The sequence below is a fragment of the Erpetoichthys calabaricus genome, chromosome 17 (genome assembly GCF_900747795.2).
Source record: "Erpetoichthys calabaricus chromosome 17, fErpCal1.3, whole genome shotgun sequence".
In the NCBI taxonomy this organism is placed as follows: domain Eukaryota; kingdom Metazoa; phylum Chordata; class Cladistia; order Polypteriformes; family Polypteridae; genus Erpetoichthys; species Erpetoichthys calabaricus.
The window spans coordinates 20,324,956-20,351,524 of record NC_041410.2 but is presented as its reverse complement, the minus strand read 5'-3'; the positions used below and the strand labels follow the sequence as shown (position 1 = coordinate 20,351,524).

Sequence of the window (26,569 nt, the reverse complement as noted above, 5' to 3'; positions counted from 1 at the left end):
CAAGCAAGTATGTAAAATACTTAACCATAAACCTTATTTCTGGCACATTTATGAAAACATTTAATTTTACACCTTTCTAAATGACGCAGACCTTTTTAGTATAGTTATTTCTCAGGCTTACTAACAAAGTAAAATAAAATACAGTAAAATTGTGATATTTCAGGAATTTATCAGTATATAAAATTTCAAACTTAAAGGCAGATGATAAGTGAACAATGTTTATTGGCAATCAAACAGGAAAATAACTAACAAAAGAATAGCCAGTTAAGATAAATTCAGAATGTGGAATTTTAATAGCTGCCAATATATATTATACAGTCATATGAAAAAGTTTGGGAACCCCTCTCAGCCTGCATAATAATTTATTCTACTTTCAACAAAAAAAGATAACAGTGATATGCCTTTCATTTCCTAGGAGAGTACTGAGGTGTTTTCCGAACAATTTTTAGTGAAGCAGTATTGATTTAATTTCATACAACTAAAATGTGAAAAACTGGCTGTGCAAAAATTTGGGTACCCTTGTAATTTCGCTGATTTGAATGAATGTAAGCTCAATACTGATTACTTGCAACACCAAATTGGTTGTATTAGCTTGTTAAGCCTTAAACTTCATAGACAGGTGTGTCCAATCATGAGAAAAAGTATTTAAGGTGGTCAATTGCAAGTTGTGCTTCCTTCCCTTTGACTCTCCTCTGAAGAGTGACAGCATGGAATCCTCAAAGCAACTCTCAAAAGATCTGAAAACAAAGATTGTTCAGGCTCATGGTTTAAGGGAAGGCTACAGTTTCAACTTTAAGGAATGGAATCAGGAAATGGAAGCCCACAGGCACAGTTGCTGTTAAACCCAGCAGGTCTGGCAGGCCAAGAAAAATACAGGAGCAGCATATGTGCAGGATTGTGAGAATGGTTACAGACAACCCACAGATCACCTCCAAAGACCTGCAAGAACTTCTTGCTGCAGATGGTGTATCTGTACATCGTTCTAAAATTCAGCGCAATTTGCACAAAGAACATCTGTATGGCAGGATGATAAGAAAGAAGCCCTTTCTGCACTCACGCCACAAGCAGAGTCGCTTGTTGTATGCAAATGCTCATTTAGACAAGCCAGATTCATTTTGGAACAAAGTGCTTTGGACTGATGAGACAAAAATTGAGTTATTTGGTCTTAACAAAAAGTGTTTTGCATGGCAGAAGAAGAACACCACATTCCAAGAAAAACACCTGCTACCTACTGTCAAATTTGGTGGAGGTTCCATCATGCTGTGGGGCTGTGTGGCTAGTTCAGGGACTGGGGCCCTTGTTAAAGTCAAGGGTCAGATGAATTCAACCCAATATCAACAAATTCTTCAGGATAATGTTCAAGCATCAGTCACAAAGATACGCAGGGGTTGGATATTCCAACAAGACAATGACCCAAAACACAGTTCAAAATGTACAAAGGCATTCATGCAGAGGGAGAAGTACAATGTTCTGGAATGGCCATCACAGTCCCCTGACTTGAATATCATCGAAAATCTATGGGATGATTTGAAGCAGACTGTCCGTGCTCGGCAGCCATCAAATTGAACTGAACTGGAGAGATTCTGTATGGAACAATGGTCAAAAATACCTCCTTCCAGAATCCAGACACTCATCAAAGGCTATAGGAGGCGTCTAGAGGCTGTTATATTTGCAAATGGAGGCTCAACTAACTATTGATGTAATATCTCTGTTGGGGTGCCCAAATTTATGCACCCGTCTAATTTTGTTATGATGCATATTGCATATTTTCTGTTAATCCAATAAACTTAATGTCACTGCTGAAATACTACTGTTTCCATAAGGCATGTCATTTATTAAAAGGAAGTTGCTACTTTGAAAGCTCAGCCAACGATAAACAATTAAGAGGGGTTCCCAAACTTTTTCATATGACTGTGTATTAAAAAATAAGTTTTCTGATAAGTTTAAAGTTACCTATTTAAATTAACTTTTAAAATTTCTTATATTTTTTAGGTACACCTAGAAAGAGAGTGAGTTAGTGTTCACCCTGCAGTGGACTGAGGCCCAACGCAGGCGTTGTTCCTGCCTTGCACCCTATGCTTAATAGGATAGGCTCCAACTTCCACATGATCCTCCCATTGATAAGTGGGTTAAGAAAATGAACGAACGAATGGATGGATGGATCTGCAGAAGTAAATTTTAATAGCATTTTTAATAGAAATTTATATTTCTAATACACTCAATTCTACCCGATGCTAGTATAACTTCTAGTGGCATGGTAGCAGAGGTTCAGTGCCTCAAGAATCCAGTGTTCTGAATTTCCATGGTCTGGTACTGCCTTTGTACAGTTTCCACATTCTCCCTTTATCTACGTGGGTTCTCAATGTTTCCATTCACTTTGTAAAGTTTAACCCATGGCTCTAAAATGTTCTCAACATGAGTGAGTGCAAGTTATATATAAAAGTGGGTGCTGTAATGGACTGGTGCTTTACCCAGCGTAATAGTGCTGTCACACGTACAGAGTAGTGTGAAATTCTGACAAATATGCAACAAGCCAAAAATGCTGTTGGGATAGGGTCTTTCATCCCTGCAATCCTGAATTCAAAATATTTTTTCATTAGCTAAGTGGCAGGAGATAAAAACCACCTATATAAATGCATGAAAAGGATAATCGTTGAGAAAAAATTATGTATAAACAGTCTATTCAGTGAAATTGCATTACTGACGTGTAAAAAGACTTCTCACAGCTAGCCTGGTGTTAAATATAATCAGAAACAACACAAACCTGTATTGTAATCGATCCTTCTCTTTAAATAGGATGTTCCAAGCTTCTTTGGCTTTGGTTTCCTCAATTTCCTCACAATGCCTGTTGCAAAAGGTTAAAAAACTCAACTGTCCTATTAACAGCATTCATGTAAATAATGAGCTGAGGGCACCTCCGGTTATTATGAAACTGCTACTGGGTCAAGATGCAGAGAAGGTCACTCTCCCTTCAGATCACCATACTCAAAGCACACCTTACCAAGGGTGCAATGTAGGCACAAATGTCTAAATGGCTTATAAAAATGCCCCACTAGATGAGGACATCTGTAGGATAAAGACGTCACACTTCTACCTAAATGTCCCCTTCATCAGCTGAGTCAGGAAGGTAAGGGCAACCTCCCTCAGCGCAGAAAGTGAGGGGATCACGGATAAATAGAAGCAAATTCCAAAAAACTTCAAAATGCTCAAATCCCACTGCATTTTTTTCCCGCCTGCGTTCCAGACACAAGGGCTGCTTTTCCTAAATGTGTCATTTGACTGTCCTGTCACTGCAGCCTCACATTTCCTTTTTCTGCCAATTAGCTGGTCACCTGTATTAAAAGGTGAAAATGAATGAATTTAGTGGGAACATATAGCATTTTAGATTCACTGAACTTAACTCTTGAATTCACTGCTTTGGTTGTGTAATGTTAGTAAAGCAAACCGAACAGAAAGGACCGCATGAAATAAAAATATGAAAGGATAGATATAATGTATATAGCTGGTACAGTAGTCTTTACTGCCAACTTAATGATTTAACTTTCTGGGTTCAAATCTTGCACCAGGTTATGGTCTCTGTGGAGTTTACAAGCTCTATCCATGGGTTGCCTGCAAACAACCCCAAATATATGCAGGTTAGATAAACTGGTGACTCTAGGTTGCCTCAGTCTGAATTTTTTCACAAGTAGGTGGATGTCCCACCTTGCACCTGATGGTGGCAAGGAATGTTCCACTCACTACAATTCTTGACTGGATTAATTAGGCATGTTACTGCTTAAGATTGGCAGTGTTGGCAGGAAACAAGGGCCCTTGGGATCTTGGCTAACGGTGGGGGCCAATATTAGGCAGAGTGACAACTGTTTGGTTGCATCATGGCATCATCAAATGGAAACTTATTCCAAGGAGCTAGGGCATACTCCTTAGATGGTGTGGGTTGCCCTCTCCCTAGCAGTGTGAACAGTATGCGAGGGCTACACACCCAAGGAAGGAGCAGGCTAAAGAAGCTAGTCCACCAGCATCAACAATGACAACAAAAACTCTAATTAACCACCATCAGCATTGGAAGACTCACTAGCCGAAGCTGAGAGCTAGTAAGCATCTTGGACAACCAATATGTCGAACTTGCATGCATACAAGAAACAAAGTGGAAAGGCAAGAGACTTTGGCAATGGCTACAAGCCATTCTACACTGGCCAAATCACAAACTGAAATGGAGACACGATTGCCGTCAGTAAAAAGTGGCAAGACCAAGTGATGGAAATCAATTGAATTTCCGACTGTCTCATGTCAATCAAGATTAACGCTGAATCAACAACCCTGTGCAATGCCTTTTGTTACGCAGATTGCCCCAGATACATACATTTTCATTGGTGGAGATCTGAATGGGCATGTAGGGCAGGAGAGGGATGGTTACAAGTAAGTACACAGTTTTCAAGGCCTGGGCAATCTTAACAATGACAGGTGCAACATCCTGGACTGTGCAGTGGCACACGATTTTGTCGTCCCCAATTTGTTTTGCAAAAAACCACCAATGCACCTTGCCACCTACACCATAAGCGAATGATTCCCACAAATTGACTACTGGTTACTAGAGCAGCATGACCTGAAGTCCCCAATTTGTTTTGCAAAAAACCACCAATGCACCTTGCCACCTACACCATAAGCAAATGATTCCCACAAATTGACTACTGGTTACTAGAGCAGCATGACCTGAAGTGAGTATCAAAAAGCAAAGGTGATCCCATTCACGAAGATCACCCCACAATACCACCTTCTTGTCCTGGATCTTCAACTCAACTTTGCCAAAATTGCAAAAGACCAAAGTAAAAAGAATAGAGTGGCGGAAGCTTCCTGAACACAAAGACCAAATGGCACAAGCCTTAGGTACCCTCAGCATCGATCTTGAACAGCCGGCAGAAGCCCTTTGGAATACCACCTCTGGGAACATCTGTGATGCTCCCTCCAAGATCCTTGGGCAAGCCCAGCAAGCCCCTTGTTGAAAAGGAAATGTTACAGTGTAATGATTTAGTGAAAGCCACAGTCAAGGAGAAGCGGATGGCACAAACACTTCAAAGACAACCATCGGTGATTCAAGACTGCCAAGGCAGCAGCAAAGACACCAGTAACCACAACAAAGGCCTAACATTATCAAGAACTTAATGACCAACTAGACATGCCTGAAGGTATGAACAAGATCTACCACATCACCAAATCTCAACAACTCGCAAGCTAAGACATTGATCGTATGATGAACATCAAAGACGGGAACCAGCAAGTCCTGAGGGACTCATCGGCCATTCTGAAGCAATGGAGTGAACACTTCTCAAAGATCTCAAACAAGGAACACCCGCCCATACCAGCTGCAGAGCCTGTTCACGGAGTACTCCCTTTGATGAAGACATTAGAGGTTAAGGCAGCAATCCAGCAAATGAAAAATGGTAAGACAAGGGGACTCAACAACTTCCCAGCCAAGGCCTGGAAGATGCTGGGATGCGAAGGAGCCAAACTTCTTGTGGCATTATTTAACTGAATCACAGAAGATGGCACAGTACCTCAATCATGGTTGAGCAGTATCAACGTGCCAATCTGGAAATGCAAAGGCAACATCACTGATACTTTGCCACACAATGAAGATCTTTGAGAACATGTGCTTGAGATACGGTGTGATGCCCAACCAATGCGGCTTCATCAAAGACTGTGGAAAAACAGATGCCACTCATGTGACACACCTGTTGCTGGAAAAGCATCAGGAAAAAAAACATGGCACTGCACATGGTGCTCCTGGATCCAGAGAAAGCCTTTGACCGAGTCCCCCATGAGATGATTTGACATGCTCTCCAATTGCATGGCATCCCAGAAGTTTCCGTGCAGTGGGTCCAACCCCTTTATAAGAATCTCACCAGTGTCATGGGCTGCCCAGTCGGAACCTCGTCGCCCTTTGACATCAGCGTTGCCGTCCACCAAGAATCAACCCTATCTCCACTACTATTCATCCTCTATGTGAACACCACCACTGCAGACATCCAAACGGAGATTCCACGGACGCTCCTCTACACTGACGGTATCTTATTAGCAGAGGGGACGCACCAAGGACTGGAAGAGTTCACACAGTGATTGAAAGACCGTCTGAAAGAAAACGGACTTCAGCTCAACATTAAAAAAAAAAAAAAAAAAAAAAAAAAAAAAAGAATACATGGAAAATGACCCACAGATGCCTGGTACCATACATGTTGATGGACAAGACATCAACAAAGTCACCAACTTCAAATTACTCGGCTCTCATCAGACAGCAAGTCCAAGTTGCCCAAGCGAGGGTCAATGCAGCCTGGGTGAAATGGTTCCAGGTCACTGGTATCCTTTGCCATCGTAGAATGCCCAAATAACTCAAGGAGAATATATACAAGTCTGTCGTCCAACCATTTGCCTTTTACAGTACATAGTGATGACCAGCGACAACCAGGCATGACCAAGCACTACATATCTTGGAGATACAGATGCTACACTGGAGCCTAGGCTTGACCCAGTTGGATTGTGTAATGAGCAAAGACTAGGCTTGACCCAGTTGGATTGTGTAATGAGCAAAGAGTGATGGGAATGGTGCCATTCACAGCGAAGATGCGAGAAGCACGCATGTGGTGGTACAGTCACATGAGAAACAACCAGATGGTGGCCAAGAAAGCCCTTCACTTCAACGCTTGTGGCAAAAGACCATGCAGAAGAGCGAAGAAGTAATGGCTGGATCGGCTGAACAATGATATGAAACAAGTCGACACCTCACCTGAAGACCCCTTGAACAGGAAGAAGTAGAGAATGAAATGCCGAAAAGCTGCAACAACACAAGACACAACGCTAGGGACAAGAGTAACTGCTTAAGAGTCACAACATGGTACAGCAATGGCCAATGCCCTCTACAGCTTGGTGGTAGATGTTAAAGAACAGTATTAGTGGCTATAAGAAAACAAAATTTTGAAATCCAGATTCATGGGGGGGTTGCAACAGTGGTCTCCAGTCCATTGTAGAACAACTATATATATATATTTATGCACTCAAACAAGGGGAAAACTTCTAGTATTCTGACTACAACTCTTCCAGCAGTGGGAGAATACATGCACTGACTGGAACAATATGCTGAGCACTAGCAATTTGTAATGGCTGCAGTAAATCCCATACTTCTCCCACTTTCCTTTGCCACCCCCAATATTCTGTAACTCTTTACAAGTGGCTGCTGTTCAACTATTATCTTTTTTTTTTCATGCTGATACTACAACCCTCACTGTATTTTGTTGTTTGTTTTATACCACCTACGTGTTTCCCATGGCTCATGAACAAGTTTCACTGTGCCAAATGCCTTCCCCCAGAGCTAGAAGCAATGCAGTAAATCGACGTCCATGAAAAGAAAACCTAATTTAAAAGGGCCAGTGTGTCATGACCAACCAAAAAAGCCTTTGTTCCTTGGTCCAGTCCCAATCATAGCACAGTAATCTGCCTGAAGTTGCCTGCTCAAGCATATCAGGGAGCCCATGAACATACAGTATATATCACACATATATACACACATACATAAATAGAGTGGTTTCAGAAAGCACAAAGACCCCTTCACTTTTTCAAATTTATGTGGCAGCCCAATTCTAAAATCATTTAACCATTTGTTCCCTCATCAAGCAATACTCAATACCCCCAAAAAAGGCAAAGCAAAAACAGGATTTTATAAATGATTGTAACTTACTTAAAAATAAACAAATGTCATATTGACAAAAGTATTCAGTCCTTTTACACGGTACTTATTTGAACTAACTACTTTGGCAACGATTCCAGTCTGGAGTCTTCTTGGGTATGATGTGACAAGCTTCTCACACCTGGATTTGGGGATTTTCTACCATCGTTCTCTGCATATCCTCTCATGCTCTGCCAGGTTAGATGGAGACCTTCAGGACTCTCCAGAGACGTTCAACTGGGTTCAAGTCGCTGGGCAACTCAAAGACAGAATTGTTCCATTGTCGTCGTATTGCGTTTAGCACCATTGTCCTGCTGAAAGGTGAACCTTCAGCCCAATCCAATGTCCTGAGCACTCTGTTGCAGGTTTTCATTAAGGATATCTCTGTACTTTGCTTTGTTCACACTTCCCTCAAACCTTAGTAGTCTGTAAAACAACACCAAAGTATAATGCTGTCACCACCATGCTCTACTGATGGCATGGTATTATATGGGCGATGAGCAGTGCCTTGTTTTCTCCATACGTGACACTAATCTTGGTTTCATCAGACCAGAGACAATCCGAGTGTCCTTTAAGTGGGACAAGTGGGTTTCAAAGCATCTTTTACCGAGAAGAGACTTTGTCTGGCCACTCTGTTATAAAGCTGCGATCAGTGGAGTGTTGCAGTGATAGTTGTCTATCTCAAAGATTATCTGATCTCCTCACAGGTTCTCTTGATCTAAGCCAGCATGACCATTGGGTTCCTGGTCACCTCTCTTACCAAGGCTCTTCTTCCAAGATTGTTCAGTTTGGCAAGGTGGCCAACTCGTCGTCATTGATCCAAACTTGTTCCATTTAAAATTTATGGAGGCCACTGTGGTTTTGGGAACCTCCAAATGCTTCAGTATTTTTTGTATTGTTCCACAGATCTGTGCCTCAACACAATCCTGTCCCTAAGCTCTGCAAGAAATTCCTTCAACATCACGGCTTGTTTTTTTTGCTCTGTCATGTTCAAACAACTGAATTGACCACAGATGGATTACAATCAAACAAAGTGTAGAAACATCTCAGTGTTTATTAAAAGAATGGTTGAAAACCCTTTGCTAGCAATGACAGCCTGAAGTCTTGAACTCATGGACATCACCAGATGCTGGGTTTCCTCCTTTTTAATGCTCTGCCAGGCCTTTACTGCAGTGGCTTTCAGTTGCTGTTTGTTTGTGGGCCTTTCTGTCTGAAGTTTAGTCTTCAACAAGTGAAATGCATGCTCAATTGATCGGGTGACTGACTTGGCCATTCAAGAATTTTCCACTTCTTTGCTTTAATAAACTCCTGGGTTGCTTTGGCTGTATATTTTGGGTCACTGTCCATCTGTATCATGAAACACAAATGAATGTTTTTCCAGAACTGTGCTGGCTTTTTTAGATGTTCTTTAGCAAAGTCCAATCTAGCCTTTCTATTCTTGAGGCTTATGAGTGGCTTGCACCTTGCAGTGCATCCTCTGTATTTACTTTCATGCAGTCTTCTCTTTATGGTAGACTTGGATATCGATATGCCTACCCCCTGGACAGTGTTGTTCACTTGGTTGGCTGTTGTGAAGGGGTTTCTCTTCACCATGGAAATGATTCTGCGATCATCCACCACTGTTGTCTTCCATGGACGTCCAGGTCTTTTTGCATTGCTGAGTTCACCAGTGCTTGCTTTCTTTCTCAGGATGTACCAAACTGTAGATTTTGTCACTCGTAATATTGGAGCAATTTCTCGGATGGGTTTTTTCTGTTTTCACAGCTTAAGGATGGCTTCTTTCACCTGACATGGAGAGCTCCTTTGACCGCATGTTGTCTGTTCACAGCAAAATCTTCCACATGCAAGCACCACACCTCAAATCAACTCCAGGCCTTTTATCTGCTTAATTGATAATGACAGAATGACGGACTTGCCCACACCTGCCCATGAAATAGCCTTTGAGTCAACTGTCCAATTACTTTTGAGCCCCTGAAATGTTTTGTGTTAAAAAAAATGTTTTAGTTGCCTCACATTTTTATGCAATCGTTTTGTTCACCCCACTGAATTAAAGCTGAAAGTCTGCACTTCAACTGCATCTGAGTTGTTTCATTTAAAATTCATTGTGGAAATATACAGAATCAAAATTAGAAAAAAGTTGTCTCTGTCCAAATATTTATGGACCTAACTGTATATGCATGTATTATTTATACATATGCACAATACATATATACATAAACCTAAATACTGGATTATTGAGACAAAGGATTTATAACATCTGATTGATTACTGAAACATAAAAGTTGACAGCCCAATATGGTTGAAAATCCCACTTACTTATACATCATTCCTTAACAGGAATCACATTAGTTCCTTAATGGAATTAAATGAAATGTACAATTTTCAGAACTTTGTTACTCATTTACTAAGATTCATACTCCAAACACCACAATCCCACTTGTCATTGTTCATCCCACATAAACCTTCATGACATTCAGGGATCTCAAGATACACATCTTTTCACTGTTCTAAACCCAAACACAGAACTCTGCCACCCCTCAGTCATCTATGACAGGGGTCGCCAACTCCAATCCTGGAGGACCACTGTGGCTTCAGGTTTTCATTCTAACCCTTTTCCTAATGAGTGACCTGTTTTTGCTTCTAATTAACTTCTTTTGAACTAATTTTAATCGACTTGCTCCTGAAGACTCAGACCCCCTTAATTGTTTCTTTTTCCTTAAATTAGAGCCAGACAATAATGACATACAAATTGAGCCAAAACAACTGGTGTCCATCATAAAATATCTGAAAATAAAGGAAGACGAAGGTCTCAGGAATGTTGATCTGCTCAGGTCCCCAAAAGATTTTACCAGTGCTCTTAATTTCAGAAATGTCTGTTAAGGCACCACAAGAGCAGCAACAAGCCACGGAATTAAAGAGCACGTTTAATTAACAAGACTCAGCACCTAATTAAGCAACGGGTTGGAGTGAAATTGATTGGAGTTTGAGGCCCTGACTTAATTGGTCTTCTGTTGGCTCACTCACTTCACATTTCATTTCTGTGTGGGTGCCATTTAAGAAAAGAAAATAAAGCAATTCAGTGGAACAATGAAGAAATTCAGGGGAACAAATCTTAGAAAAGCAATTCAATTAAAACTGAAAGTTAATTAGCAGCACAAATTGGGCACTTGTTAAAAAAAGGGCTAGAATGAAAACCTGCAGCCACTGTGGTCCTCCAGGACTGGAGTTGGCACCCCCTGATCTATGAGGCTCCCTAGTCAGGACCTTCAAATTTATATTGAAACTCTATACCCCTCCTATCTACCATATTTGCTCTTTTATGACTGCATTTAAATTATAACTGACCCTATTCTCCCATACCATTCTGAATCTGCTCTGTTGTCATCAATCACCTCTTATAAAAGGCAGATTCCCTTCTACTTATATGCAGAGTCTGTCAAATGAGAGGCACTATATTTTTTCATTCTGCTACAAAAGCATGAGCACAGTGATTTATACTCTGGAATCACTGGTGTTTAATTTCAGGCTGGAAGGAAGTTTCATGCTCTCCTCATAATGGGGTATCGTGAAGTTATTCTAGTTTTCATCACAATCATACAGAACTCTTTACTTTTTGACTCTTAACTGGCCCAGTATAAGTAACTGTAGGTGCATGCAGTGTAATGTACTGATGCCCTGTTCTAACATGATGACAGGCGACAGCTAAGAATGCCCCTGAAATGGACTAAGAAGGCCTGATAATGGATAGATGGATGGATGACGGCTGGGTATTTTCAAGCTCCACCAAGATGGATGTGCTCTGTATTTAAACCATGTTTTGTTCCACATGATCATCTTTATGTGTTCAAAGTGTACTCTTGTGCATTTTCTAAAACTACTTGTGATGTTACACTACAGAACATAAAAATGCAGCAGCTGTGAAAAGTACTGGTAAAGGCACTATAAAACATGGCAGAAGTAAGAACACAAAGACTAAAGCCATGGCAATGCACCTCACGTGTACACACAAATATCTGAGCGGCAGTTTTATGACTAGAAAAGGATAACCAATTTCACAGCCCAGGGGCAGTCAACATGGCGCAGTACGACTACTGCCAATGGCCAATGCAATCTGACCTGTTAGTAATTGGTGTCATACTCCTCACCTCTTCCTTCTTGAGTCTAGCTTTATTTATTTACAACTTGCCAGTCTGGACACCCAAAGCCAAAAACATATTTTTACTATTTACAGCATACTATTAAATTAAAAAATAAATCACTCCTGAGGGCAAGTATAAAAAGGCAGAATAAAATGTAACACTTTATGTATTATAAACCGACATCATGGACACACTAGAAATAGTCAAGTCAGCATAATGAAAATCAGTGAGATAATTGTCATTGGCCACTTTAACCCACAGTGCACAGATACCAGAAATGGCCTATACCAAGTTTTTGTCAGTTTTCATGTAGCACAATGAAGAGATCAATTTAATTAATACTATGCTACAATAGATTCAAAAGGCTTGGGGAGGCAGGCCTGGCCATTAACACAAATACAGTATTAGACTGGCATGTCCACTTCTGATGCCCACAGCAGAAAGCTTGTGTTACTCAGCAACTTTACGGAAAAGTATTTTTAACTTAACTATTTTCTATTTTGATGTCAGCCAAAGGACTCGACTGGTACAGTCTGCACTTTATTATATGTAATCTTTTTTTTTTTTTTTTTTTTTTTTTTAATATCTTAACTGGCACATTTATGCTAAAACTTAAGAGTTGTATGAAAAATGTACAATCCGTAGCTTTTGTATGACAGAACTTGAAGATTAATCTCTTTAACATTGCAGGACTATAGACCCAAGAACATAGGAGGAGTACTGATTGGGGATAAAGATTCAAAAATACATTTGACTCGGAAATTTTTCCTGGAAAGATTTTTTTTTAATGACATGTTTTATCTGTCAGTTAAGTGAGCGCTTGGTGCTACACATTTAACTACTTAGGCATACACAGCTGATAATCACATATAAGCTTTGAATCTGAGTGAAATGTATTAACAGCATAAGAGGTTTTAGGAGTCAAGAAAAGTATGTACAATCGATCAGATTCATGCTGAAAGGGAAGATTTGTAACAGGAAAGCCAAGATGAGGTTGTTTCATAATTCTTAACCACTTAACCAGCCACTAGGCTCAGGTAGCATGACTCAAAACCACTACAGTGAGTGACAAAAGAAAGGCGGCAACTTGGAAGAGAAAGGACAACAGCCACGTGCAAAATCCCCTCCAGATCATGCTTGCAGCCAGAACATGCTGCACAGTGCTGAATCAACATGATACTTTATGCATAAACTACTGAGTCAGAAATAGGGGAGGTGGAGGTGGGAAATAAAAACAGAACAAAAACAACCAAACGCACCAGCTTCCTGTTTTTGAGCAAAAGCAGATCAGAGACCTGGCGAACCAGGGCCAGAGCTCAAATGTCTGCTATTACGTTTTAGAGAGTTTCAAACGGAAACTGCAATGAGTAATAATCACTATAAAAAAAGTGTGGTACCATAAGCATAGGTGCTCCGATACACATTGAAAAATTAATCTTCTGTACTCACTTGTTCATTCATTTCTTTTTCACACTGTCTTACTTAATACAGGATTGTGGAGGGCTGGAGCTCATCAGGAATGAACACACTCAGCAGATCAAATATAAGTAGTGTTCAAAGTTCTTTGTTTATTTTTCTATGGCATAATAACATAAGATACAGGCTTATTTCTTCAGAAGGTTTAATAAGCTTATTATATAGTGCCCTTCATACTTCATATACGTTGTACTAAAGAATACAGATGGGCCAGTGAATAGTGTGCTTTGGTGGGGGATACTCACCATGACCTCACAGGGCAAAGACATAATGAGCAGCTGTAATGAAAATTACCAGGCATACAATGTCATAGAGCATAGTATATACGGTATTAGAGGTTGCCATTTCCTAAAAATATCACATGATCTGAGAACCTCTTTCCTGTTTGTGTCTTCAAAGGTCTAAACAGTGTTGAAAAGTCACTACATTCACTACATTTCAATGCTTATTTGATGTTAAACTTTATTTACAGACGTCTAATGCTACATCCAATGTGCAATTCATCTCTATTAGTTTTTCATAATCTGTTATGGAGCAGCACAGTGGTGCAGTGGATAGTGCTGATGTCTGCAAATCCAGTGTTCTCATCTGAATGCTATGCCCAGTCATTATATGCATGTGCTCTCCGTTACCAATGTTTCTCAATCTTTATGGACCAGTTACCCATTGTTGCCATTTAAACTCATGGACAACCCACTGGCAGCAATTGCAAACCATTCCATTAGTGAAATGAGCACAAACAGTAGAGATGCGTGGGGGTACCTCTTGGTGAAATGGGTGCGAACTGGGTGGAGGGATCCCCCATAGAAAAACAAGCTCACTTGGAAACAAGAAAACATATCATACAGTGCTGATGAACACTAAGTGACCCACTGGCAAACTTACAACAGTAATCTGCAATCCACCGGCAGTAAACCACAAATGAACCCAGTGGTTGAGAAACACTGCCTTCAATGTGGACGCCAAGACTCAAAAGATCAGTATGTGTTACTCCATAGCAGCAGTTAAAGTATGTGTGCCAGTGACCTGCACCAAACCCACAGGCCCTCAACTGCAATGACCTGTACACTTTGACCAACATATGGCCAATTTCATATATGGCTGAATGGCCAATACCAAAATGAAGCTGCAAGTTGGCACATGGCTATATTAATTTTTCCTTTATTCTAATTTTATAGTTCTGTATGACTATCCAAATTTGATTTAATTTGAACAGTATTAAAAAAAATATTGTTTGCACTATTTCCCAAAATAAACTGATATAAAAATGAAGAAAAATATAACTGCCAAATAATTCCAGGGTAGTGGTCATCAAGTGAATAAATGATTAGACCAGAAACAATGATCATCTGGCAGGGGGCACAATGGCAGAGAGAGGGTTACTGCTTTATTGATCCAGCATTTATTCACCCATTTTCTTAACCTGAATATACAGGGCAGGGATGCAGGGCAGCAGGAACCTGACCCAGGATTAAGCAGTTGCAAGGTAGGAACAACACCGGGACAGGGGATGGATCCTGTATCCTGGGTTCAATTCCTGCAATGGGAGTCATTCTCTCACATCCCAAAGAACTGTGTGCGGTGTTAACTGACGCTTCTCAAGTGACCCTGAGTGAATGTGGTGCGTATGTGAGTGAGTGAGCAAGCCCTGAGTTGGGCTGGCATCCTATCCAGGGCATCCTGGCCTTGTACCTCAGAAAACAGGGCTGGGCCTCTTGCCCTCTGTGATGAAGAACTGAATTAAGTGGGTTTTTGACTGAGAGTGCTATGCGTTTATTACTGTGCTGAATATCAAGAGCACTATCTATTAAGATATTGTTAATTGTGCATTAGCCTAACAACAATCCTTGATAAAATGTGATATGCTGTATGTAAGGCACTATATAAAGCAAGAAGTGAACAGATGAGATTTTGTGATTGTTTCTTATGATGTACTGTATAAAAAATATAAATTGAAGTAACTGTCAGCAGTCAGTGAATGATAAACTGTTCTTTTAGTTTCTTCCTGTGGTTTTTGATAACTGCCCATAGTGACACAATGGTTACAACTACAGCCTCACAGCTCCAGCAACGTCAATTCAAATCCATCCAGTCACTTTGGAGTTTTTGCACATTTTCTGTGTCTGCACGAGTTTAACATCAACTACTCCCATTTCCCTAACACACTACAAAGACATTAATGTTAAGGTTAAATGGAGATAGTGTATGGGCGAGTATGGGTGTTTGTGCAAGTGTGTCCTTGTGATGGACTGCCGATACTTGTATGGTTGGTTTCTGTCTTACTCCACTCCAGTTCTCCATGACCCTGAACTGGCACATGTGTTTAAATGATGTTGTTAAGATAAAAAAAAGTTTAGTTTCTTTACCATAATTATATATAGAAGAAGACAGAAATGTAACTGTCAGTCAGTCAGTCATTGTCCAACCCGCTATAACCTAACACAGGGTTACAGGGGTCTGCTGGAGCCAATCCCAGCCAGCACAGGGCACAAGGCATGAACAAATCCCAGGCAGGGCGCCAGCCCACCACAGGACGTACACACACACACACACACACACACACACACACACACACACACACAAACACAAACACAAACACAAACACAAACACAAACACAAACACACACAAAGGGACAATTTAGGATCGCCAATGCACCTAACCTGCATGTCTTTGGACTGTGGGAGGAAACCTGAGCACCCAGAGGAAACCCACACAGACACGGGAAGAACATGCAAACTCCACACAGGGAGGACCCGGGAAGCGAACCCAGGTCTCCTTACTGCAAGGTAGAAGTGCTACCACTGCACCACCCGAAATGTAATTGTCCCTGAGGGAAATCTGACTTTTTACAGAAGCTCTTCAAAAAAATAAAAAGATATAGAAAACAAGTTCAGAAACAAAAAGAAAAACACTGAAGTCTGAAAAATCAGAGTATTTGATAGTGATAATGGAATGCCCAACCATCTGTATGCTCACAGATCATTCTCCTTTTCCACTGAAACATGGTTTTCAGTGGGACTAAATGTCAAGCAAGGACCAAAACTATATACAATACATTACATACTGTAAAAGGGTACATTTTGTTTTGAATTAAATAAACTATACAAACAAACAAAGACATTATGTCAAAAAAATACTACTAATTTCTATCCATCAGTATATTGTTCCACTGGTTTCGTTGCATGAATGGTTCTGTATGAAACTTGCATTGTTTATTAAATTCACTTTCTTATCTCTATTACCAAGAAATATATTATAGAATACAGGACTAACTCCTTCTCCAAAATTACATTTTAACATGTCACCTGTTCAGTTCATATAGCGCCTCAGACTCAAGTAGACCCTTGCCTAGATTACTATGAAAAGTACGGGTGACTAACTGATGAGACAGTAAGTATCAACAGAGTGAACATATTGACCTGTACCTGTGGTAACAGCGGTGATGCTCGGCTGGCTACTGCTGCTCACATCCACATACATCTCCTCTTCACCTTCACTTGAGGACGTGGATGAAGAATCACTGGTGAGTTCATTCTCACTTGAACTGCTTGTGCTTTGCAGCAGTGCATACTTCCGTCTGGCGAACACCTCCCGTTTCTTACGCTGCAGCATCAGCCGCTCCTTTTGTTTTTGAGTCCGCTGAGTGGAGCCTGCAGCTTTTCGAAAACACTTGCGATTTAGAGATTGCCGGTCATGAAGGCAAGGACGCTTCATCAAAACAGCGTCAGTGTCCAGCCGGGGCCACTTGTGTGGCCTGCTTCCTTGTGTCCGCCCTGTGCTGCCCAATTTGGGAGGCACAACAGCAGCCTTGTCCGAATCCTCCTCCTCCTCAGAGGAAATGGTCTCAGAGTCCCCAAAGTGATGGCTGGAAGAGGGGGATGAAATGCAATCACTAAGGGATGACTCATTATCCTCCTCACTCTGTCCATCAAGTCCACTTCTGTCACGAGGCGCAAAGGCTCCATTCTGAATGTCCTTCAGGCTGCACGACTGAGTTTCTGAAGGGCCAGCCTGCTGGCTCTTGCGTTTCTTTCGTGCAGAAATGGCTTTGTCCTGCTCCCGACGACCGCCATTGACGTCCCGTATCTGGCGTTGGCCAGTTTCTGCACACAGAGGTGAAAACTCGCTTCCCACTTTGGTGCCAATCATTTCCACTTCGGCTGGGAAATTCTTGGCTGCCTCCATGGGATCGGGGTTTGCCAGAGCTCCCTTCAGGGTCTCATGTCTACGGGACGCATCAGACGAGATCTCACTCTTCATAGCGGCTCCTGCAGGGTTCAGGGAATTCGTCTACATTCAGAAATCCATTAAGGGCTGGGCTTTGTCTGGATTCTAGAAAGAAAAGAGAACAGATTATATTTTTTAATAAACATTAATATTATAAAACCTGATTAATTCAACTTAAGGAGGCAGATGGCAGGAACCTATCCTAACAAAAGACAAGTAAGCCCGCGATTCGCTAGCGAATCGGAACTCCAAGAATGGCAATCAGTTTCTGTTTCGTCCGATATTTGGATGGATGACATATCATGGAGGGTGGGTGCGTCTGGGGAAATGTCATTTAATTCAATAAGCATATCTGTACTAAAGCGGTTTCGTTTTGTGGAGACGTGATTCTGTTGCCTTTGCTGACACCGACTGCTAGCAGAGTAGAGCACAGCACGTGTAGTTTACAGGTTGTGGTGTTCGTGTGCCAGTCACTGAGTCGGGGAAGCCGCTGGATTTGAGTCTGTGACCGTTATGTGATCTATATTACTGGCACAGTGGATTAGAGCAAGTGTGTTGAACAGGTTGCGTTGTTTGGGTGCCACCTACTGACTATGGGAAGCCACTGCGTTTGACTCTGGGGTGGGCGCTGCTGCGTTTGACACTAGACTCTGGGCCGGGCGCCAAGGCCGCAGTGCGCATGCGCCTTGGTGCGTCCGCCGTGCATAAATTAACTGTGGTTTAGTAAGATAGATTCCATGCAAAACAGCTCTAGAATCAGACAGCAGGCTTATGGTGGCCTCCTACAAACTCTGTGAAGACAGTTAGTGGGCCATACATGTCCTTACATTTTAATCTAGGCCAATGTGACATAAATATCAAATTCAAATTAGCACAATTTAGCTTTCAGAACATTCCATTTCCTTAACATGGTTATACATTAAAAAAAGTCAACTGTGAGCTGCTAGTAAGTAATTTAGTTTCACTTTCCCATCCAATACTCAAGCTGCCCTTTCTCCAGTATTCCTCCTCTTGCATTTTCAATAAACCAATGAAAAACATGTTATATATTTGAATAAATACACCCCTTTCAGGAGTGTTGTGTGTCATATTTTTTGCTTCACTACAATAAACACAACGTCACAGAGCCAGACATACAATAGTCATAAGAGCCGGGCGAAAAATGAAAAACACCACGGAAGTAGTAGATGGAGAAGGATATGAAGTGCACTATGTTAAATGAACAGAGAAAGACAGAGAGGAGCACTATACGAGCAACACAGCACATCCTCAAGTCTGCTTAACCCAATGTTGGGCTGCAGGGGGATGAAGACTATCCTGGTAATACTGAGCATTAGAAAAGAACCAGCCTTAGATTAGATGTCACACAGCTGCAAGACCCTCTTAAACATCCTAAACATTTCTTAAGATGTCAGAGAAAAATCAGAGAACCCCAAAGCTATGTATATGAGATATCCGGTACAAAGAAAAAAAGAATCCCCCCACCCCCCCAATCAGAAGTGAGAGAGGTGGCACTGTCCGCTCATGGTTCAAGTGCTTTCAATGACAGGTTTACATGTCCTCTTCACATTCAAATATGTTTGTTACCACATTCCAAACAAATGTTGCCATGTTGATCAGTGACATTAAACTGCACCAGGTATGTTTGCATGTGAATGGGCTCAATGATCTCACCTAGTGTTGTTCCTTCTGTCAAACCCTGTCTCCATTCTGCGAGAAGCTGGTTCAGAATATGAATGGATGTTCACATAAGATGTATTGTTTCCCTTCTCGGTATCCTCATGTGGTACTTAGTGCCACTACGCGACTGCCAAGTTGTATGCCTACCTATGGAAAAGTCACCTCAGATAACTGACCAATGGGTATAAGGGTTCTTTCATCAGATTGGCCAGCCCAGCATTGACTCAGCTGTACAATGGCCAATAGGGGGGAGGCAGTGAGTTGGCCGCAGTCTCCAGGGTACTCATGTATACCATGCATAGAATTCATACTAAAACATGGCGTACGAAAAAGTGGAAATGTGTGTATGCACAAAAAAATCCAGATGCATTAAACTGTGCATATGCCAAGATCCATGCACTTCCCCTTTGGCCAACTGGGGGGTGGCAGTGAGTAGGCAACGGTCTCCAGGAGCCTCATTGATAACTACATGCATAGAATTCACACTAAAACATGGCGTACAGACAAAAGTGGAAATGTGCGTACGCACAAAAAAAATCCAGATGCATAAATCTGTGCATACGCCAAGTTCCACGCACATCCCCTTTACAAATCCCAATGAACGTAAAATTTAACGCACATGCGCACACACCTACAGCCCAATCCCGACTCCTCTCAGAATTTTGCATATTTAAATTTGCAAATCAACATAAATAACACCTTCCATTCATTGTTTGCTTAAAAAACAATGGAAAAGGCACATGAGTAAAAGAACAATTTCAGCAAATGCGAAGTGGAGGCAAGGAAAAACATACTATTTTTTGGCTTACGCAGTGGTATAAGCAACAAAAGTGTGGTGGAGACACTTGAAAGTTCAAGTTCAGAAAGTCACACAGTGCCAAAAAAGAAAGGTCAGATATCACAGTCGACATGAAAAGACGAGTTGCAGCCCACTGTCTGTTTATTCCGCTTCAGACAATATTACAACAGCTGACCCAGTTGCAATGTTCAGGAAGTGATGATGCTCCTGTGCCCAGCACATCTTTGAGGCGCTGGCTACACAGACAGCTCTGCCTTGGAAACCGCTGGAAAACCATCTGGTTGTGTGCTGACAGACGCTGTTCTGAAGTCACAAAATGCAATAGTGGATGCTGTAAGAGATGTGGCCAATGAACTAAGGAATACAACGGCTGTACTATGTGATATTGATGGCATGAACTAGTTAAAAAATAAATGTTGCATCTGATTACCTGTTTTTACATTCTTCTAATTACATTCAAAGAAAGCCTTAACGCTGTCCGACTTGACTGATCATTTGGTGGGTAAGGGTCGGGTTCATCATAGCGCATCTCTACCGATACATGCTTGCAAACTGTGACACACTTTCTGTGCACTATTGAGCAGACATGAATAGAGTGGAAATGCCTTCTATTTACATAAGCAAATTCATTTTCTGAAGGTGCCTTTATAATGTAGCAATGGCACCGAACACCACAGTGGATTGATTCTCTGCTCTTTATTTTAATGTGACTCGCTACCCTTAAAAATGACTGTTTGCCTTTTGCTGCACTAGTTGGAAAACGTACCAGCAACTGTGCAGAGCTGACATTTTTTATAGGTTTTCTAGCTATATATGATGTAATGCCAGCTCATTTTTTTGGAGATTCATTTCTGGCTGATGTAACTTGTCCAGCACCGTTGCAATACCAATGAACATGCAGTTGACAGCTCCGATTACATTTGGAAAACTGGACATTGCTGAGAATTGTGCTTTTATATTTTCCAGTTCAACCATAATTTAAGAAAACCTTTGTAAAGCTGGTACCATTTCAGCATACAGCTCCAAGAGGATAGCGCTTGGAAATCAAAATCGACTTAGAAGCCAGTAGTCATCATCTGTAAATACATGCTCTCTTGTAAGGCTGGTTTATACTTCATGCCACGCCACGCAACACAAGCATCTGTGGACGCTACTGCTATGCAAGCATTTTATGGTTTATACTTGCGCACGTCTTTTACATAAATCTGGAAGAATCCATCAGGTGGCAGTACGAGATATCATCACAGTGAGAATATGTTCGGCTTCGTTGTGATGTGAATTGCCTGAAACATCCATTAAATTCCGAAGACACCTTGCCACAATATCTCTGAAAAGGATGTTTAATGATTACATCCATCAATCCAGGGATGCGCCCATTCCACCAAGCATCGGACATGAGGCAGAATCAATCCCTGGGCGGAGCATCAGCTCATCGCAAGGTGAACATAAGCACACACATACACTAGCGTCATTTTAGCATCACCAAATCCCCAGACCTTCATGTCTTTGGAAGGAAACCGAAGCACAACGTGGAAACCCATCAGGAAAACATGCAAACTCCAAGCAGGGAACACAAGGGACAGGACTCCCTGCGAGGCAGTAGCGCTACCGCTCTACCATCACAAAGTGTCATTATTATCAGTATTCATTATTTAAATTAAGTCAACAACTTATCTGTAAAATGTAACATATACTTTAACATCATGAAAGTGATATCAAGCATAAATCTAAGGATTCTAAATGTGCAGAGAACTGGAATATCATAAATGTAATGTGTTCTGTGTGGCGACTGCTGCTGTCAGTTCAGGAGGAAGCCCCAGAAGCATGTAGCAATTAACAACTGGGTCGGTTTTAAGATGACGTTTTACGACAGTCTACTTCAATAATGAAATAAACTATGGGATTAAAGTGGATATTTCAGGACTTGAGCCAAAATTTCCACTTTAATCACAAAACACACCTTTTCACTGTGTCCCTAACTTTTTTTTTTCCTCTGTGGCTCAAATACGCTGCCATACATTCTGATGCTGTTGCGAAGGTGCAAAAAAAATAAAAATAAAAACAGCACAGAAGATGGTATGTGAGACTTTTAAAATCTAATCTATCATGCCATTACAATTGGAAATATTCAATGCTTGAATATAAAACCACCATGAATGCATATGTCAGCATTTTGCTTTACCACATCGAACCATTCATCAAACATCAAAGCACGCACATCGATCCCATTATATCCACAAGGCAGATTTCTGTCACATGTAGATAGTAAACAGAGACTCTGATGTCACATTCAGACTTTATCACACTGCACCCCTAGGACTTTTTGCTGGTACTGCAACTCGTACACGCATCGCGTTAATTTCTGAGGACATGCTCAGAGGACACGTCAAACGCTGGTAGTACGTGGCAGCCATGATGCGTGCACGTATACATTCTGAGAGTGAAGTATACACCAGCCCTAATTCTTCCACTTGCAATGTCTTCAAACAACATTAAAGCAGCTATAGTAGCTGGTATAGTTTGGCCATTCCGTGTACCATTATATTATTACAGAATGATTATAATCAAGTGAATTACATTTGTAAACAATATGCAATTTATTGTGGTACTGTGGTATAGCGGGTCCACAGCTCAGATCGAAAAGGCCAGTTTTTAAATAGATAATCGCCGCACTCGCGGCATAAAGAGGGGACAAGGTAGTGTGGCCGGAGCAGTTCCTGGACGCTGCGTGAGGCAGGCGTTTCCTTGCTTATGTGCACAGGTGAGGAATCGTCCGCTAATCATTACACCTGAGCCACGTCCTCATAATATATAGGAGAAGCACGAGGAAGGAGAAAAAAAAAGTGAACAGAGGTCAAGGGAGAAGACGGCAGGAAGCAGAAAGCCGGTGCGTGAGTAAGCATAGGCACGCTCACTGTCGAGAGCAAAAGGCAGCTGGGCAGTGAGCCCTAGCGGGGTGTTTGGCTGGCACCCGGGGGCAGTCAGTAATGGTCGTTCCCGCTGAGCGTTAGTGAAGATCGTGAGTGACTGGAAGGACGATGGCTTGCTGCTTATGGCTGTGGGAGTCTGGGACTTGGGAAGTGAAAGCCCCAGCATGCGCGCTTTGGTCGCTGGGGAGCCCAAGTCATGATCTGGTGGACTGCACCAGAGCCAGGGATTGGAAAGGCAAACAGACCAGCAGAAGGCAGAGAAGGTCAGCTGCAGGTAGGGTGACTCCCCTGGTGCATAGCCTGGATGGGAGAAGCAGGGGAGTCAAACGGGCTTTGTTTGTAAGAGGACTGCTTCCAGCCATTGTTTTAACCCTGTTTTTAACTGGATTTATTTATTGGATTTTAACCTCCACATTTTTCACTTGGTTTTAATGGATTATGTATTCATTGAACTTTATGCACTGCACTTGTTTTTGAACACTTTGTTTTTGGTTTGGATTTAAATAAAAGTACTCTTACACTTTTTTGCACCATCCCCTTGCTCGTTGTTGATGTCTTCACTGTCCAGCTCATCTGGTTACATTACCGACAGTGTCGGGTTCAAGAGCTCCGAAACTGGAGATGGGAACCTGGAGCAGAACCCGCATCGTCACAAGTACATTTGAAAAAAAACACAAATCATAGACGTGAACCTAAAAAAGAAAAGCTGACCACAGAAACAGTAGCACTGCTTGACGCTGGGTGCCGCCAGTTTGTAAAACCGAGCAAAATTGTGCGTACGCAAGGGGGAACCCTGCCGCGAAAATGTGCATGGCTTTACTCCAAGTTTAGTTTTTATACATCTCGAAGTGAGCGTGGAAATGAGCGTATGCAACATTTTTGGGTGTATGTACCATTCAAACATGAGGCCCCAGGACTCAGACTGAGTCTGACTTGTCTGACTTCTTTTCTATAATCTGGTTCTACAATTATCTGTTAGACAGATATAGTATTGTTTTTGATTTATGTTAATAATTTCTACTTTGTTTTTGATGTATTTTAACAAATATATATCCTTATATGTGATAGTGCCGTAATTTAGTGAATTGTATAATCTATTCTTCCATTTTGCCTTGAAAGTTGTCTTGGTGCACTGCACCTGCATTGATAAGGAACACTGTGCAAGAACAAAGCAGTTTGTAGTATTGTATTAAGTGGCCACGATAGATTGGCCATCTAGCTCTGTGAAGATTACTTGTATTCTGTTTTGTGTGTTGTATTTAGTCCACTTCTCTAACACCCAAACATATCCACAACCTCCAACCTACCTAGAATGGGGTCTTTCTCAGAATTGCCTTTCCCAAGATTTGTTCCGTTTTTTTTTTCCTAGTTGTTAAAGTCCATGGAGGTATTCCTTGTGCAAGTTAGGGCTAAACAAGAAATAAATTACTGTTGTTGCTGATAAACTAGTAGGTAATTAAACAGAACCCCTAAATGAAATGCTAATTCAGATCTGCAGATCTTCCCCCTTAGTCATAATCAGCTTTGAGCACTCTGTTCACACTGAAATGTTCATCTACCTCTGACAATTACAGTACTTCCAAACCCCTTTTGGTCATAATCTCAACCGTTAATATTCCTTCATTCCTACTTTTCAGATTGAGGGCAATATATGTGATTATATGATTATATGTGAACTTGCCATTCCTGTTCAAAACTATGACTATTCAACTTTGTCAATAGAGGTTAGGTAAAAATTAACATGATAGAGTCATGCAATATGTTTCATAGCGATATGCAGTCAAAACAGTTGACAGAAGAGCTTTAGAATTTGCAATCATATTTAATCAAACAGAAAGATCTGACCCAGGAACCTCAGCTGAAATTTCACCTCATATTCAGTTTCCCTTAGACTCTTCTTTGCCTCTATCTTGACTGGCTAATGTTCATCTCCACCTGAGCTGCAACAAATCTCTGTGAGGAAAGGCAAAGAAGGCTAATGATTTTAAATTAAGTAAGAGAATGTAAGGCACCATGGGATTCTCCCCATGATTAATTAACAAGGAATTTTCTATTGATATATCACACAAGCTCAAAACATTTGAGCTACGTATGAAAGTTTAATCAATTATTGAGAAAACAGCAGTTAATGGTCTACATGTACCTCAAGGTAATATATATGCGTAACCCAATAAATACTAAAGGCACATCTGTACATATTCAAGCAATATTTTAAATGTGAAACATAGTAATGCTGGACATTGGTTAAATTTAAGTCAAGGGACGGTATGCTCAAACCTTAAAATGCACTATTGAGACCACATCTGGAATATTGTGTGCAGTTCTGGTCAACACGATATAAGAAAGACATAGCAGCACTTGAAGCTGTGCAGAAGTGAGCAACCACATACGAGGGGGGACCCAAAAATAACCGGAAATATTTTTAAAATGTGTTTAATTTAATTTTCTGTACAAACCACAATTAGTCTCCTTCAAAGTACTCTCCATTGGCTGAAATACACTTATCTAACCGTTTGTTCCATTGTTCGAAACATTTTTTAAATTCATCTGAAGTAATGCCCATTAATGCTCTGGTCGTTTCTTGTTTTACCTCTTCAACGTCAGCAAAACGCCTTCCTTTCAAGTCTTTTTTCATCCGAGGGAACAAAAAGAAATCACACAGAGCTAAATCCAGTGAGTAGGGTGGTTGGTTCAGGGTTGTCATACAGTTTCTTGCCAAAAATTGGCAAATGCTGAGAGCAGCATGAGATGGAGAGTTGTCATGATGAAAGAACCAATCGCTCGACTCCCACAAATCAGGGCGTTTCCTTCTCACACTGTTGCGCAACCTACTTTTACAAAAAAATTCACTGAACACAAGCACAACCTTCCAGACTGATGGCACTTGGCAGACTGACTTGTGAGGAGTGTAACTAGATCGCCCTAGCGGCCCAACCACGTACTACAAGTACCAACCTAACAACAACAAAATTCCAGTTATTTTTGGGTCCCCCCTCGTACATCCCATGACTTAAGGACATGTCCTATTCTGACAGACTCACAAGAATTAAAACAGCTTAGTCTCGAGCAGAGGAGAGAGACTGTGGAGACTGTGTGGGGACCTCATCCAGATATTTAAAAACCTCAAAGGCATTAGATCCAGAAACATTCTATTCGGCTTAAGGGTGAATCATGTACTCGAGGACATCAGTGGAAATTAAGGGGTAGTGGCATTTAAAAGTAAAGCCAGAAAGCACTTGCTATGCAAAGAGTTTTGGTACTCCAGAATACATTACCAAGATAAGTAGTTGAAGAAACCTTGACAACCTTTAAGAAGAATATGGATGGCATAGTGGGACAGCTTAGCTATTAGCAAAATAAACGGACTTGATGGACTGAATGGTCGCCTCTCGTTTTTCAGATTTCTTATGTTCTTATGACAGCTTTACTACATATATAACAGCACATCACACAGCTCAAGCATAAGGGGCAGATTATGTGCCAATATACGCGTTATGGACTGTAACTCAATATTCTCAATCTTTATGTGGTGTGGGCCGAGTCACTTGAAGTCAACATCCACTATTAAAAATAGTGAGATGGATTAACCTCCTCAGCATTAGT

General features: G+C 41.2%; 1 protein-coding gene across 4 annotated transcripts in view; it reads right to left on the bottom strand.

Annotated features, from left to right (window-relative positions):
• The window catches only part of rnf111 (ring finger protein 111), a 148,975-nt gene that overhangs the window by 89,873 nt on the left and 32,533 nt on the right, over nucleotides 1–26,569 (bottom strand). For all 4 annotated transcript variants that reach the window (XM_028823841.2, XM_028823843.2, XM_028823842.2 and 1 more), the window contains exon 2: nucleotides 16,756–17,662. In XM_028823841.2, the coding sequence (XP_028679674.1) occupies nucleotides 16,756–17,590 (835 nt within the window). In that variant the 5' untranslated portion in view covers nucleotides 17,591–17,662. The remainder of the gene's footprint in view (nucleotides 1–16,755; nucleotides 17,663–26,569) is intronic.